A 16,570-nucleotide genomic window follows, 5' to 3' on the forward strand; every position below is an offset into this window, starting at 1 on the left:
TAGGGTTGCATTTTCCGATGAAAAAGTATTTCAGTCATGTGGCAATGGTCGAGTAAAGAGTTTATAGACCGAGAAATCATAGATATGATGAACAATTTACGCATCATTTAAGAAATAGTGGGGTTCTCGGTCAACGTATGGGGATGGATAAGTATTGAAGGCCCGGGCGTTTGTTATCATATAGAAGAAAAATTAACAGGATTACATTACAAACATATGCTTGAGAACACAATGTTGCCATCGGTGATCCAGAGATTCCTCAACACGACTTAATCTTCCAACATGAACAATTGCCCGGTGCATACCAGTAGAATTGTTCGAGAATGGCTGGAAGAAACTCATGTTAATGTTCTTCCGTTGCCTTCTCGGAGTGCAGACTTTAACCCCGTCGAAAATGTGTGGGCAGAGTTAACAAAGAAACTAAATGAAATAATCGTTAGACCACAGAATAGAATTGAATTATGGGAAGCAATTGAGCAGTCATGGGAAGAGCTTGTTGACTGTAACATGAGGGGATTGGTGCTATAAATGAACAGAAGATTGCAAAGTGGTATTGACAATAATGAGGCTTCCACCAAATATTAATTATTGTTTAATATTTATTATTGTTTATCATTATTTAGTATAAAATAGATTTAAAATAAAATGGATATTTTAAAACCAGACTTCCTTATTTTCGTTATTCTAACCATAATCCATTTTATTCAAAAAACTTCTTTCTATACTTTACTTTCCATTTTGTTAAATTTTGTAAAATATCTTTATATTACCCGTGTTGAGCTGCCCCCCCCCCCCACTTGCAAAAATTAAAAAACAAATAGCGTTGATTTATGAGATATTTATGAGCTTTCATATTCCGCACATCAAAAATTTTGAGCTCGTTACACTGATCAGGAATTTAATATTTTAGTAGGGGGGGGGCTGAATTAGCCCCCCCCCACTACTTAAAAATAGGGATATTGAATCGGTTTTTGCGACAGAATTACGAGCTATTTATGAGCTCATGAAATGATATAGTTTCGATTTTTGAACTCATCCCCTTCACCCCCAAACAACCCTTTAATTTATTTAACTTAAGAGAAACATGCTCTGAAAAAAATTAAAATATATCGTATCGCGGATATAATTCCTATACTTATATATTCTAAGAATAAACTCTTAAATCACGCGCATTTCGATTATTGAGCTACAACCCCTTCGCAAGAAAACCGCCCCATCTTCCCGGCTTAAGAGAGAGTTGTACTTAAAATGCATTAAATTAATTATTTGGCGACTACATATCATTTAATAATTTATGAGCTCCCAAAATACGCACATTTAGATCATTAAATTGCAATTCCTTTTGTATAGTGCAGGCACTGAAGGTAAAAATCAACTATTACCTTCAATTTCGGTTAACCTTCATCGATTTTCACGAAAATTGGTGAGTGGTTATAGGATACCTCAAGAAACAAAGGTGACATGGTGCTACCTTACGCCTTTACCCTGAGGGTGGATACCGTCCCTTCTCGGGGGTGAAAATTATTTTAATAAAAATAACTCTACAAATCGATAGAAGGACAAATTATAAGCAGAATTTGTTAAATAAAGTTATTAAAATAATACTTTTTGAGTTATTAAAGATCAAAGATTTTAATTTTTCGTGAAAAAATGCATGTTTTAAAGCGGTTTTTCATATATCACTTAAAAATTTGTAAGTTTTTTTACAAAAAAGTTATCATTACCAAAATTAAAGCTTTGGAAAACCCTTTGTTATTAATTTAAAGGGAGCTATAGGTAATTAAATGTATTTTTTTTTCGGCGAGTACTCAAATCTAATTATTCAAGCGTAATTAACAGAAAACCGATACATTTTATAAAATATACTTAATATACATTTGTCAAAGTACTCAGAAATACCTATTAAATGAGCACCGAAAGAAGTCAATACGATCAAAGTTAAGCAAATGAACATGAAAATAATAGGATACTTTCAATTTTTTTAGGAAAAAGTGAAAAATAAAACGAATGCCATTTCCACAAAAATTAAAATCTTTAGTAATCCCTATGAGACTTTATTTACTTTAGCATAAGTAATGACCTTAAACATTTTGACCGATTTAGAATGCATATTGCTAAAAATATAAATATATATGATTTAAAAAAAACTAAACTTTTGAAATTTTCGTAAATTATTTGCTTTTGATAATAACTCCAACAATACTCGATACACGTAAAAAATTCTAGATAAGTAACGAAATTTGAGTTTTTTTGTTAGCAAAGATTTTACTTGTCTTTTGATTTCTGTATGAATCAAAATAACCAAGATAGAAAACGTTTAAGTCTAAATTTTACTGCGAGAACAATGTAACTGGAGCCCTTTAACCTATTATCCTAAAAAATAAAGAATGTGAACGATTAAATGTAATACAGTTTTATAGGTCTTGAAATTAACTTTCAAATAGTTGGATGTGCCTGATACCATAAAAATTAACAGTTATTCGAAAAAAAAAATTATTTGTTTGGAAAAATTTTTGGAGTATAAATTTTGATGCTTTTTGACGCTTTTTCTGGAGCTCATTTGATAGTATTTCTAAGTACTTTGACAAGTATTTAGTAAGTTTTATAAAATGCATCGTGTTCCCGTTATTTAAGCATGGATCCTTAGATTTGAACACTCGCAGAAAAAAAAATATATAAATATATTCAATTACCTATAACTTACTTTAAATTAACATTAAATGGTTTTACAAGTAAATAATTTATTATAGTTTTTATTAGCTTCAATTTTAGTGATGAAAACTTTTTTGTAAAAACTTACAGTTTTTGAGTTATTTATGAAAACTCGCTTTAAAACATGAATTTTTTTTAACAAAAATTGAAATGTTTGATCTTTAATAACTCAAAAAGTATTGATATATTTTAATAACATATAACAAATTTTGTTTGGAATTTGTCCCACTATCAATTTGTGGAGTTATTTTTTAATAAAATAATTTTCACCCCCGAGAAGGGGTGACATCTACCCTAGGCAAAAACTGCAAGTTGGTATCATATTATTTTTGTTTCTTGAGGTATCCTCTATCCACTCACCAATTTTCGTGAACATTAATGGAGATTCAGTGACTGCACTATAGAAAGAAAATTGCAATTGAATAATTGAAATGCGTGTATTTTGCGAGCTCATAAATTATTAAACGATATGTAGTCGCCAAATAATTAATTTAATTCATTTTAAGTACAATTCTCTATTAAGCCGAGAAGATGGGGTGATTTTCTTGCGAAGGGGTTGCAGTTTAATAATCGAAATGGGCGTGATTTAAGAGTTTATTCTTAGAATATAAGCTATACGAATTAAACTACTATTAACTATTTTGGAAAAACTTACAGTTTTTCAGTGATTTACGAAAAACCGCTTTAAAACATCCATTTTTTTCACGAATAATTAAAATCTTCGAACTTTAATCACTCAAAAAGTATTGACTTATTTTAATAACTTTATATAACAAATTATGCTTATAATTTGTCCTTTTATCGATTTGTGGAGTTATTTTTAATAAAATAATTTTCACCCCCGAGAATAATTAAATACATAGTTAAAATCTTTGAATTTTAATAACTCAAAAAGTACTGACTTATTTTAATAACTTTATATAACAAATTATGCTTATAATTTGTCCTTCTATCGATTTGTGGGGTTACTTTTAATAAAATAATTTTCACCCCCGAGAAGGGGCGGTATCCACCCTCAGGGTAAAGGCGCAAGGTAGCACCATGTCACCTTTGTTTCTTGAGGTATCCTATAACCACTCATCAATTTTCGTGAAAATCGATGAAGGGTCACCGAAATTGAAGGTAATAGTTGATTTTTACCTTCAGTGACTGCACTATACAAAAGTAATTGCAATTTAATGATCTAAATGTGCGTATTTTGGGAGCTCATAAATTATTAAATGATATGTAATCGCGAAATAATTAATTTAATGGATTTTAAGTACAACTCTCTCGGTAAAAGTCGGTAAGATGGGGTGGTTTTCTTGCGAAGGGGTTGTAGGTCAATAATCGAAATGCGCGTGATTTAAGAGTTTATTCTTAGAATATATTTATAAGCTATAGGAATTATATCCGCGATACGATATATTTTAATTTTTTTCAGCATGTTTCTCTAAAGTAAATCAATTAAAGGGTTGTTTGGGGGTGAAGGGGATGAGCTCAAAAATCGAAACTATATAATTTCAAGAGCTCATAAATAGCTCATAATTCTGTCGCAAAGATCGATTCAATAGCCCTATTTTTAAGTAGTGTGGGGCTGACTCAGCCCCCTTCCCCCCCACTAAAATATTAAATTCCTGCTCAGTGTAACGAGCTCAAAATTTTTGATGTGCGGAATATGAAAGCTCATAAATAGCTCATAAAGCAGCGCTATTGGTTTTTTTAATTTTTGCAAGTGGGGGGGGGGCAGCTGAACACTGGTCTTTATATTATGTTGATTTTTTAATTTTAATCAACCTATTCTAGATACACCACTGGTAACGTCACTTTGACGTAAAAGGTGCGTTTAAACGAAGTAAAAATTTAAAAAATCGGCTCCTAGATACGTAATCTTTTAAACTTTTCAATGACAGTGACTGTAAATTAGTCGTTCAGAAAGTAAAGAACGTTTTGGCATAAAAAATTGAAATAGGAGGTTTATTTCAACAGTTAAAAGTTTATTAATTTACAAAGTCACAGTACCTTAAGCCGCGTCCTCATTGAGTCGACATTGTCGATCGACTCTGTCGTTCGACACTCTCGCCTGAGTATGTACGCGGCAATCGACTTTGTCGATCGACAAAAGATGTCGTTCGACCTGTCGACTGGTTTTCCAGCTCTGTCGGTAAAATCAAAGGGTAGTCGAGTCGAATTCGAAGTGTAGACGTGCTAGCTAGCATTCGACCTTCGATATTGGTAAAAATAATTCATTGTTTGTACTTGTCGGCAAAATGGAATGGGAAAAATAAAAGGTGATGGCATTTATAGCTATGAAACACTAGAAGTAAGTATTATAAAGACCGAAACAAAATGCGAAAACATTTCTGAAACGACCGTTACATCTGTATTCAACGTTCAATATATCGATATCATCCTTTTTCAAATTTTTCATCAGATTACTACCGCTATACCGATTTCTACTTTGATGACTTGGTCGAACCCAAAATCTTTTTTTACGCCATGATTTACGTTTTTTAGTTGTGATAATAACAAATGCAATACAAACAATAATGGCGTCATCTTCGTCACACATTTTCGTTTCGACTGTCGACAAATATTCTTCCTACCTGGTGTGGACATGTGAAGCTTTTTCGATTTGTCGGTCGACAGTGTCGATAGACAGAGTCGATAGACAATGTCGACTCAATGAGGATGCGGCTTTAGGCTATTTTTCAATGTACAGCTTCCGGGGCGAACCATGGCCGACTGGCCACGATGAGAGAAATGCTCTCTGCGTAAAGTTTAGATGGGTGTACGATCGACGACATCGGCCATGGTTCGCTCCGGGAGTATCATGTGTTGTCTTGGTTATCAATGCATTTATTCTGTCGTGGAATCAGTTTTTCGATGCCGGTATTGTAATTCTCTACCGCCAAACGCTTGAGCCAGGATATCACTTCATTTTTAATCGTTTCCAAACTCCTTTCCACCCAAGAATTCCTTCAGATAATAATCGAAAGGCGCAAGGTCTGGGTTGAAAGGAGGGTGCTTGAAAATTTCGCAGTGTTCAAGTTCTTGTCAATTTTTTTTTAATGGATCGTCCTGTATATTTTTATATTTTTAAAAGCTGCTAAACAACCTGTTCTCAACGAATGTATCATGTAGGGTCTACTATGGATAATACGGGATGAAATTTTGAAATCATAAAGTGTGAAAGCCACTTAAGGAATACAATTTTTTTATCTTTAATTTAGAAAATTATAAAAAATGCTGGGATACGTCGACTTTTGAATTCAAATGTGCGCTTTTTAAACATAGATTTAAATCTACAGGGTGATTCACTCAAGTCTAGCATAGCCCCTTATCTTAATTTTTAATGAAACACCCTGTATATTTTTTATATATGTTAGAAGCTAATTAAGCGAAAGGCCACACGGGCGATAATTTACGGCGCCGTAAGAGCAGGAAACCTGACGAGTTGACGAGTCATTGGTTGACTAACTCCTATTTCATCTACAATTGGTTCAGGTCAGGTTTACTGCTCTTACGGCGCCGTAAATTATCGCCCGTGTGGCCTTTCGCTAACACCCACCCCAAAAAATATGCATATACAGTCCGTCCAATATACTTACCGTTGCACGTCATTATTTACGTCAGAGATCTAAGTTGACATTGTTGCCCAATTACAAAAAATTCTTGAATTCATTTTAAATCAAATATATCACATAATTTTTGCGGAAGTCGATTATACAACAAAACAAATTAATGATAAATGTAAATAAATAAAAACTTTAGAAATAAAAAACAAGAATTAAGTTATAATCTTACGTTAAAGTAAATAATAAAAACAGTAAATATAATAAAACAAATACTTATAGTAAAGAATAAAAACAAATATGAAGTATCATCACCGCAACTGTCAAATAAATGTTACCAATTTATGCCAAAATGTCACCTTTGTTCGATCAGAGTTAGAGTGTAATCCGAACAAGTGTGCTTTATAAGAACGCTTTATATTCCACTTAAATGAAACAAGTTAGGGTATGTTTCTTTAAATGTAAATTAATAGAAATCTTCCAATATTATTTCTACGCGTATATAATAAAATATGTCTAGTGGCTGTAATTCCCGTGTACTCGGTTAAATAATTCTAAAAAAGAACAGACCTACCGCCTAAATATTTCGTGTTGGTATCATGTGACGTCACGGGCTATGACGCGGATGATGTGCTGTAATTAAAGTCATGTTTTTCATCTTAATTTTATTTGGATGTTGATCCATGATCTATCCATCTAAGTTTTTCATATGATGATAAGTAATTACCGAGGGCCAAACGCAAGCATGATGAGAGATGTTCGTAAGTTATCCGATTATGCTACTTTGATTTCACTACCTTCATTTGTGAAAATGCAGGCTCACGCAAGTACGTTGGTCCAAAAATGATGTGATCTCCAGAGCTACTTGCTTCAAAGACGGATATTTTTGTCAGATGAAAGACCAACATTTCGTATCAGTCGTTCTGGACGGAAGTGATCTCCATGTTGAAAGTAATGGATATTTCTGTGGCAATTTTTTCTACGTCTTCGCAAGATAATGGATTAGACACAAATATTACAATACCTGTCAGTTTTTTAAAATCAGCGTCTTTTAGAGTGTCTTTTAAATCCGCTATGTGCTTGCAGCTCCGTCTCGTTATAAACATACTTCAAATGAGCGCTTACCCCTTTTTTTTCAACGGTGGAAATTTGTTTAAATCCTTTCAGTTCATTTGATTAGTCCATATTTTTTCTGTATTTGTATTTTTTCCGTAAATCGCGATCGCCTTCAAAATCTTTGGCGATCGACCGGTCGATCGTGAGCACCACTGTACTAGCAGGATGCCTTAATAACACTATATGGCGAAATCGACTTATTAACACTGAGATGAAGTCAAGAATTTATAAAGCCAGTGTAAGACCAATAATGACATAATATGCATCAGTGGCGGCTGGTCTGTAAGTGAAGGGGGAGGTCATATCCGGTGGTTCAAGATTTTTTTGGCAAAACAAGACCTACAAATCCCATTTTAAATAATTTCTTATTCCATCATCTGTATTGGTTTCTTATAACTTATTTTGCAATATGTTGTTTAAATTTAAGCGGATCTTTATTTGACAAGTAAATATGAAATAAGTAAAAGGAACAAGTCTTCATTACTAATTGTCAAATAAATCAGATAAATAGTATGATATAATATGTAATTATAACAGCTAGAATATCAACAAACTACTTAAACTCAAAACCTAAAATAAATAAAAACTTACATTTTTATGCGGATTTAAAAAGTAAATCGATTCTTCTGGCCTTAGATTTTGAGAAATGATCGATCACTTGCTCGTTGAAATTTGTGATCGTTCGAATACCTACCGCTCAACAACGAAAACGATACCTACGGTCTACGGTCAATGACCACGATTTAGTACCAACTTGCATATAAGTGCGTATTTTCGTGAACGTTCGGATTCAAAGTGCTGTATTCTCACAGTGAGGTCAAATAAATTTCTTGACCATCGTGAATATTCGTATTTAGCTGTTTAAGAGTAATATTGCGGTAGTTTCAGTCAAAGATAAATTTGGCTATTCGGTACCGTCAAACAGCTCGTATTTCATGTTTATTTATCGGTAATCTTTTGGCGGCATCTTTGTCGCTATATTTTACAACAACAAAATGACTGAAAAGTCAATACAATAAAAGCAAAATTTAACTTTGAACGATACTATTGTATTCCGAACATTTTTAATACAGAAAATTTTCTTTTTTTAAGGAAATAATTACATTATAATCGTTTGATTGTACAATTATTACAGGGAGGTCATTGACCAATTGACCTAAAGGGATAACCGCCACTGATATGCATCAAAAACAAGACCCGGTACAACCACAACACAAAGACTACTGGAAACGGCAGAGATGAGAGTATTGAGAAGAAGTACAGAAAATAAGCCGAGAGATCGAAAGAGAAGTGAAGACATTAAAAGGAAATGTAATGTACAGTGTATAAACGAATGGATAAAAAAAATAACCACATAAGCGGAAAGGGGGAGACACGTGTGGTCAAAATAGCAAGAGATAAACCAACAATTGGTAGAAGTATCCGCTGGCCACGCAAAAGATGGGAGTCACAACCTTCCATAGAAGTATCCATCCGCCAATGAACAAGCAGAATTGCTTATAAAGAGGAAAAAGAAGATGTATCAATATGTATATTATTGGGTTTTGTATCTAATCTCTTGACGAAAATTGTTCATAATTTCAAAATTTCACCTTGTATTGATCATAATAGATTTCTACATAATATAGTTTGTTATGATTAGGTTGTTAAAGAGCTTTTAAAAACATACAAATATACAGGGTGTTTCATTAAAAATAAAGATGATGGTCTAGCCTAGGCTTGCATTAATCACCCTGTGTAGTTAAAGCTATGTTTAAAAAGAGCACATTTAAATTTAAAAATCGACGAATCTCAGCGTTTTTTATAATTGTTTAAAACAAGAACAGAAATAATTTAATTCCATAAATGGTTTCCACCCTGTATATTATCAAGCTGTTCGAATATTTTTTCTAGCGGCTTAATATCGGTAATATAGAGTTTTTAGGCCCTCTACTTTTTGATGTACGTTAAACGTTATGCTTGTCATGCGGATTGAGTAATAAATAAGGAATAACGTTTTTACTTAAAAATCGTTTTGAATCCTTTAGAAACTACACTAACACAGATCAACGTTAATTGACATTTGACAAACGTAACCTATAAAACGGCGGTTGTGTGCTATAAGGTATTTATGAATAATTATTTATCATAACGGAAGAAAGACAATGTACTACTTCGAACACAAAACATCCACACCAAGTTTAACAAGACAATTCAGTCAAGTGTCAGATTTCTCAAGAAGAGAATTATTCTAACAGGGTTGCCAAGCAGATTATGTTATCTGTTTACTAACAGATTGTTTTTAAGAAAAACATTTTTTTTTCTACAATTTTATACATCATTACTAGGTATATTTTTTATTCTAGTTAGCTTTAGTTCAGCTCATATGACTTTTTTTTCGTTTTTTATTATTTAGATGTATGGCAGTTGGCAATCTTACAAATACGTAATCCATTAATAACGTTAACCTTATTTCTACTTAAATGAGGGAATACCTTATCCGCTAATAAAGTAATACGTTATTTTTCTGATACCAATGTTCAAGAAAGGAGACAAAGAAGACTCCAACAATTATAGAGATATAAATCTACTTAACACCGCACTTAGGCTTACCACAAAAGTCCCAACCAACAAAATCAATAAACTAATAACTTTATCAGATGAACAACAGGAAGATCCTGCGTAGACGCCGTATTTGTACTAAAACAAATCAGAGAAAAGGCCATCGAGTATAATAAACCAGCATATCTATGTTTTATAGACCTGACAAAGCCTTTCGATTTCGATTGCATCCAAGTCGAAGTCGTCATACACCTACTATATAGAAGAAACATACCAATCAATATTATACAAACCATCGAAAACATATACTTCCATAATCGAATGCAGGCAAAGATAAATGGAAAACTAACACAGTTTATACCAGTACAAAGCGGAGTCAGACAAGGTGACTCGTTAAGTCAACTGCTCTTTAATATATGTAATACAAGCAATACGTAAAGTTCATGGTTACAAAATGGGGAACAAAGAAATCCAAATATTATGTTATGCAGACCACGCCGCATTAATGGCCGAGACAAAAGACGATCTCCAAAGATTAACACACATCTTCAATACAACAGCCAAGAAATACAATATGATAATATCAGTAGAAAAAACCAAATGTATGACAATGACAACATCTAAATATCCACTACGATGTAAAATCGAAATTGATGGAAAAATAATAAAGCAGGAAGCAAGGTTTAAATATCTGGGAATAGATAATTAGTTACGGAGATGTTGAAGAAATACGACAACAAAGCTTAAAGGCAAGTAAAGCGGCGGGATCTCTTAATGACACAGTCTGGAAGAACAAACACCTAAGACAAGACACAAGCAAGAATCTATAAAGCAGCAATTAGACCTATGTTGACATACACGGCGGAGATAAGATCTGACACATCTAAAACGAGACGACTACTAGAAACAACAGAGATGAAAATACTTCGACGAATATCAGGGAAAAATCTGTTGGATACGGAGAGAAGCAAAAACATAAGAAGAGCATTCAATGCAGAAGACATAAATGGATGGGTGACAAAACGGAAACAGGAGTGGGACGAACACATTAGTAGAATGGCATAGAATAGGTTAGATAGAACTAATAGCACGAGATAAGTCACCAAAAGGACGAAGAAGTATTGGCAGACCAAGAAAAAGATGGTGCAATAATTTAAACCATTTAGTAGACTAATATTGAAGAAGAAACAGGCTTTAAAGCCTACATACAAGAAAGAAGATATTTTTCTGTTAATGCGCATGAGCAGAATAACGTTTAACGTTACTGAAATAAGGGTCTTAAAAACTCTATACCTTGTGGTAAATTTAGCAGGACGAACGCTCCAAAATACCGCCACTCAAATAATCAGCCACCTCGGATCTGTCTCGTCTACATTATCTTTACCACCCTCTCAGTGTTTGATCAAGATAAATTTGAAATAATGTGGGTAATACACAGCTCCCCTGCCTAAAGACCTTTGAAAGTTTAATTTACTTCATTGAAGAATTTCCTGTTTTAATTTGTGTTGAATTGTTTCGATTATTTAGTTTGGATGGAAACAATATCGGTACAGTTAAGAGGTCTAAGTACCTCGGAAGATTGTTAAATGAGATTCCGATTATGAGATGAGGACTAAATAGAAACAATAGCATAGTGTTTCAGTGTCGAAATGTGTTAGTGCCGTAAAGTTCCAAGAAGGGAAAGTTGTTGATAACCGACACTACATTAATTGAAATTAAATATACAGGGGAAAATATAAAATTCAAGTCTCTGATTTATATTAATTCTTTAAAGTAAATCTTCTTCTTTTGCCCATTTCTATCCAACTTTGGACACAGGCCTTCTCCAAATCTTTCCATATCTGTCCTCATGCAGCTTTTACAATATCGTCCTTCCATCGCATCTCAGGTCTTCCTCTTCTTCCTGTCCACGGTCTTCAGTTTTATATTTCTGCATCCCATTTTTTATATCTCGCATTATGGCCCGCCAATCTCCACTTTAACCCTGTTAAATATGTTATGTTACATTTTTTACTTTTGTTTTCTCTCGTATCCATTTGTTTGATTTTCTGTCTTGCTGTTTTATTCCCAACATGAATCTTTCCATTTTTCTTTGAGTTATTTTATGTTGGCTTTTGTTATTGTCCATGTTTCTAAGCCATACGTCAGAATAGGAAGGATGCACAAATACACGGGTTTTTAGGTACTGTTGTATCTGTGCTTTTTAGTATCAATCTTAACTTTCCAAACGCTGCCCACGCGCCCACGCCAATCTGATTGTTCTTTGTACTTCAGTTGTTTGGTTCTGTTTATTAGCTTTGATTATTTGACCCAGGTATATAGGGTGAGGCAGATAAACGGCCTATTAGGACTATCTCGAGAACTAAAGGCAACAGGATCATGGAAATTGGAATTGAAGGGGTTTTGAAGAGTGATCTATATAATGAAAATATTTTTATCTATTTGCTAATTCCGGTTATTACTCCAGAGTAATAAGCTAGAAATAGATCATGTTCGGGACACTCAAAGATCCAGGTAGCTGACTACTTTTTTAGTTATTGTAGTGTAGACCCATAGGAAGAAAACCTACCTGTTTCCTGCCTACAATTCGCGTCCGTTTTTTAATTATTAACAATTTAGTGCAAAAATCGCGATTTTTTCGATTTTTTGCACCCCATTCAAAAGTTAAATAGTTGACATAAATCTACAAAATTTTATTTTTTAGAGCATTGAAAAACCTTCAAAATGCCGATTTTTGAAAGTTAAAAAGTGAATTTGTTGCTACGCAAACTGCAAAATAAATGAAAATAGTTATTTGTTAATAACTTTTACTAAAACTACTTCAGAACTTTAGTGTTTCACCCAAAGTTGTGTATTGGGGTACTTAACAAACCCTCAAAATTTGAGACCGATCCATTAATTAGTTTAAAAGTTATTCTATTTGTTTATCCCAGAGACCTTTATTTTGCAATAACATAAGACAGAAAATAATGAAGATAAGGCAAGTCTGCGTATGTCAAATGAAAGTAGAAAAGTGATACTATCAAAATGTATCTACTAAAAAAAGATAAAAAAATTATCTAATATGTATATGTATAGTCAAAAATACTCATGCCAAATTTTTGAAATTTTGTAGTTTATAAACATTTAGAACAACTTTAAAGATATTGTCCGTAGAAAAAATCATTGTACGTATTCGAAAAGTTGGTATTTTACACGAATTTTTAAAAATATTCTTCAGTTGGTGACTAGTCGTGGTAAGTGAAGGGAGAGCTGGGAGCCGACAAATGCACGAGTTCAAAAACTATACTAGTATCTGAGAGTGCAGGTATAAACTCTTCCTGCACTCTCAGTTTTTACCATAGTATTATGCAGCTGCTGCATTTTCGTGTTGCAAAGAAATTGAGAATGTTTATACATTTTTAATTCATTTACTCTTTTGTTTGAGTATTAAGGAATCTTTCTTGTTGGAGCTTTTACCGCTGAGCAGATGAGTTGTGAATTATTTAAAATTCTCTCATCTTAATTTTCTCGGCATCCTGTATGGTTTATAAATTTTGAAAATCTCAGGAGGTGTAACCAAAGAAAGTATTCCACCTGTTGTCAATCTGGTGGTATGGAGACGATATTTATTGTCGTTTTCTGTGCTACTTCGATTGATAACTTACTTAGTTTTTCGGTAGATGGCCTTAGTTCATCCGTGACATTTCTTTCTTTGCAATTCGGAAAGGCCTAAAGTGTGGTACGTCGAAGAATCTGAGAGAAGAGGATATGGGACTACTGATGAGGGGGAAACAACCCCCGAAACCGGTATAGACTCTTCCTGCACTCTCAGATTTGACCATAGTATTATGCAGCTGCTGCATTTTCGTGTTGCAAAGAAATTGAGAATGTTTATACATTATTATTTTATTAATTTTTGATATATTTATTACGCATGTTATAACCCAAATAAGCAAAAAAAAACAAATTATTATTTTTGTAGGGTTATTATGTATGTACTTGGTAGTTGTAATTGTTAATTGATAAAATGAAATTTGTAGCAAGTGTTTTTTCATTACAGAGGGCAGGTCCCAGCTACAGATCAGGACCAGCATTTTGTCCAACTATAAATGCTACAGTTGGAAATTCGCCCGAAATACTAGTGGCCTCTGGCATAAAGAAAGCAATCAAGGTGAAGGTCCATATCATTGGTCAATTCATAGTTCAAACCAGATTCGTATGCCAATTCAATATCGAAGGAAGAGTGACCAGTGTAAATGCTCAACTACTAGGTGATACTATTTATTGCGACCCAATGGAGTTTTCGTATACTTCTCGAGCACCCAATATCACAGCTACGTTTGCTGTTATTTGGGGAGGCTCTAAGCCTCTTGACAATCCAGACAATATTCACAGTACGTATGTTTTTCAATATTATTAAAAATACCTTCAAACCCTGTTACCACATAGTGGTGTAGGGCGACAATACATCATAATACAATACAAAAACAATTCAATATTAATATCAAACTTAATCAAACTATCAAACGTAAACTTAACGGGGGTATGGTTTGAAATATTTAATTTTTTTATTATTTCAAATAAAAGTGCATACTTTCAAGAATACACTCTGAAAATTTCAAAATAATCGAAGTAAAATTACCAGAGATACAGCGTGTTGAATATCCCTGCCTTCGACTCGCATTGTAAGTAAGTAAGTAAGTAAGTAAGTAAGGTATGCTTTATTGTCAAAAAATTTTAACAATTTGTGGACAAAGCTTATACAAAATAAAAAATACAATAAAAAACAAAAAATAGTAAAAAACTACAAACAAAACAAAAACAGAAACAGACACCAAGTAAATGGCGTGAGTTATACTACTTAATATAATTTTACAGTTATTAAGTACACATTAAAAAATTAAAAATTTTGCAAACAATAAGTATACAACGTCAGAGCAAAAAGAAGGCAAACGAGGAAAGGGGAATGGGAAAGTAAATCAAAAGTTCTATGCCGCTGCAAATATGTACACAAGTACTCGAAAGTAATAATCCTACAAGTCAATTTGCTGAATTCAAATCGTTTATAAAAAAGTCATTCACTGTATAAAAAGCTTTCTCCAGCAAATAAGCTTTCAAGGCCTTGCGAAAAGCGGGAAATGCTGCAATAGATTTGATGTTAGATGGCAGGTGATTGTACATTTTTCTCGAATTGTATAGTATAGAGCATTTAACCAGCTCAGACCGTGGGGTTGGCAGATAAAGATTATGATCCATGTTTCTAAGGGGATAGTTATGAGTGGGTCTCTCTGGACCTTCTGATGCATGTTTGCGGATTAAACAAACGGATTCAAAAACAAACAAAGAAGGAAGAGTTAATATTTTAAATTTTTTAAAGAATTCTTGGCAATGAACTCTGCTATTGAGTCTCAGGGAGTAACGAAGAGCTCTCTTTTGTAGTTTAAAAATACGCTCAAATTGAGTCGCACAACACGTACCCCAGAATGGAAGGGCGTACCGAATTGCTGCGACTTCGCGCCATCACGCTTGAGCGTAGTGAGAAACGTTAAACAACTGTTCGCCTTCTCTTTTGTAGATTACTCCTCGATTCAAAAAACATATTCCAATGTGCATCACTTTACGATTTGGCAGACAAATAAGAAGATGAAGATGAAGTTGTCAAAAGTTTAAACGCATTTTTCTCAAAACTGCTTTTTCAAAAATGCGGTGGACATTATAACTGAAAAACTACTCGGCCGATCTACCTGATATTTTGCACAGATTTTCTTGAGACATTTCATGAGGTAACAACGTCGAGATATTTTTCTTTTTTTGCTTATTTTTTGTTCAACAATAATAAATCTGTTCATTTTCACAAAATTTTTATCAAAAATTTCATTTTTTTTTTATTTCTGAGTGATACCAAAAATTCAAAAATCATTAAAAATAAAAAACTCGACGTTGTGACCTCGTGAAACTCATAAGCTAATTAAATCTTTTTGAATTTTTTGTTTCGTATAGTCTAGTGACGAGTTCTGATGTCCACAGCAGAATCCATTTTTTTTGTGAGCTGCCTGTCAAAATTTGTCACCAATGCTTACTTTTCAATATTTTGGATTGAATTTTTTTCTAAATATTCTTTGAATTATACTTAATATGTTTATTTAATTTAAAAATAAAATAATTGTACCATAGCGAAAAAAATTCACAAAATTGTGCTTGATATGTTGATTTCAAACCATACCATTAACTAATATTCTACTGTATAATTAGATTATCTACAAATTTAACCCGTTCCTTCTTATTCCTGGCCAGCGTCCTTGCTTCTATCCATGTTGTTCCCCTTTTTTTCTAATATTTTTCCTACGGTTCTATCCCATGTTTGTCGGGGTGTATTTTTCTTCTTTCTTCTTTGCGTTTTTGCCTGCCAAATTTCTTTCACCGGTTTTGTATAATCCATTCTCTGAAAATGACCCCACCAACTGAGTTGCCTTCTTTCTACAGTGTGTCTGCGTAACTTGGAACCATATGGGAATCTTTTTTAATATCAATTTTACGAAAAAAAGTTATTCTTTATAAAGTGGTCTGCATAGTCTAAATCCTAAGACGCAATCATCAGATATCAAACTTTATCAACAGTATACGAGGTATGTCAAAAAATATGAATTTCGCTCAAGAGTAAAGTG

General features: G+C 33.2%; 1 protein-coding gene across 4 annotated transcripts in view; it reads left to right on the forward strand.

The window, feature by feature from the left end:
- LOC114333243 (plexin-A4) overlaps window positions 1-16,570 on the forward strand; it is a 933,823-nt gene that overhangs the window by 812,945 nt on the left and 104,308 nt on the right. For all 4 annotated transcript variants that reach the window (XM_050663388.1, XM_050663391.1, XM_050663390.1 and 1 more), the window contains one exon: window positions 13,966-14,299. In XM_050663388.1, coding sequence (XP_050519345.1) covers window positions 13,966-14,299 — 334 coding nt within the window. The remainder of the gene's footprint in view (window positions 1-13,965; window positions 14,300-16,570) is intronic.

The sequence above is a fragment of the Diabrotica virgifera genome, chromosome 10, assembly GCF_917563875.1.
Source record: "Diabrotica virgifera virgifera chromosome 10, PGI_DIABVI_V3a".
In the NCBI taxonomy this organism is placed as follows: domain Eukaryota; kingdom Metazoa; phylum Arthropoda; class Insecta; order Coleoptera; family Chrysomelidae; genus Diabrotica; species Diabrotica virgifera.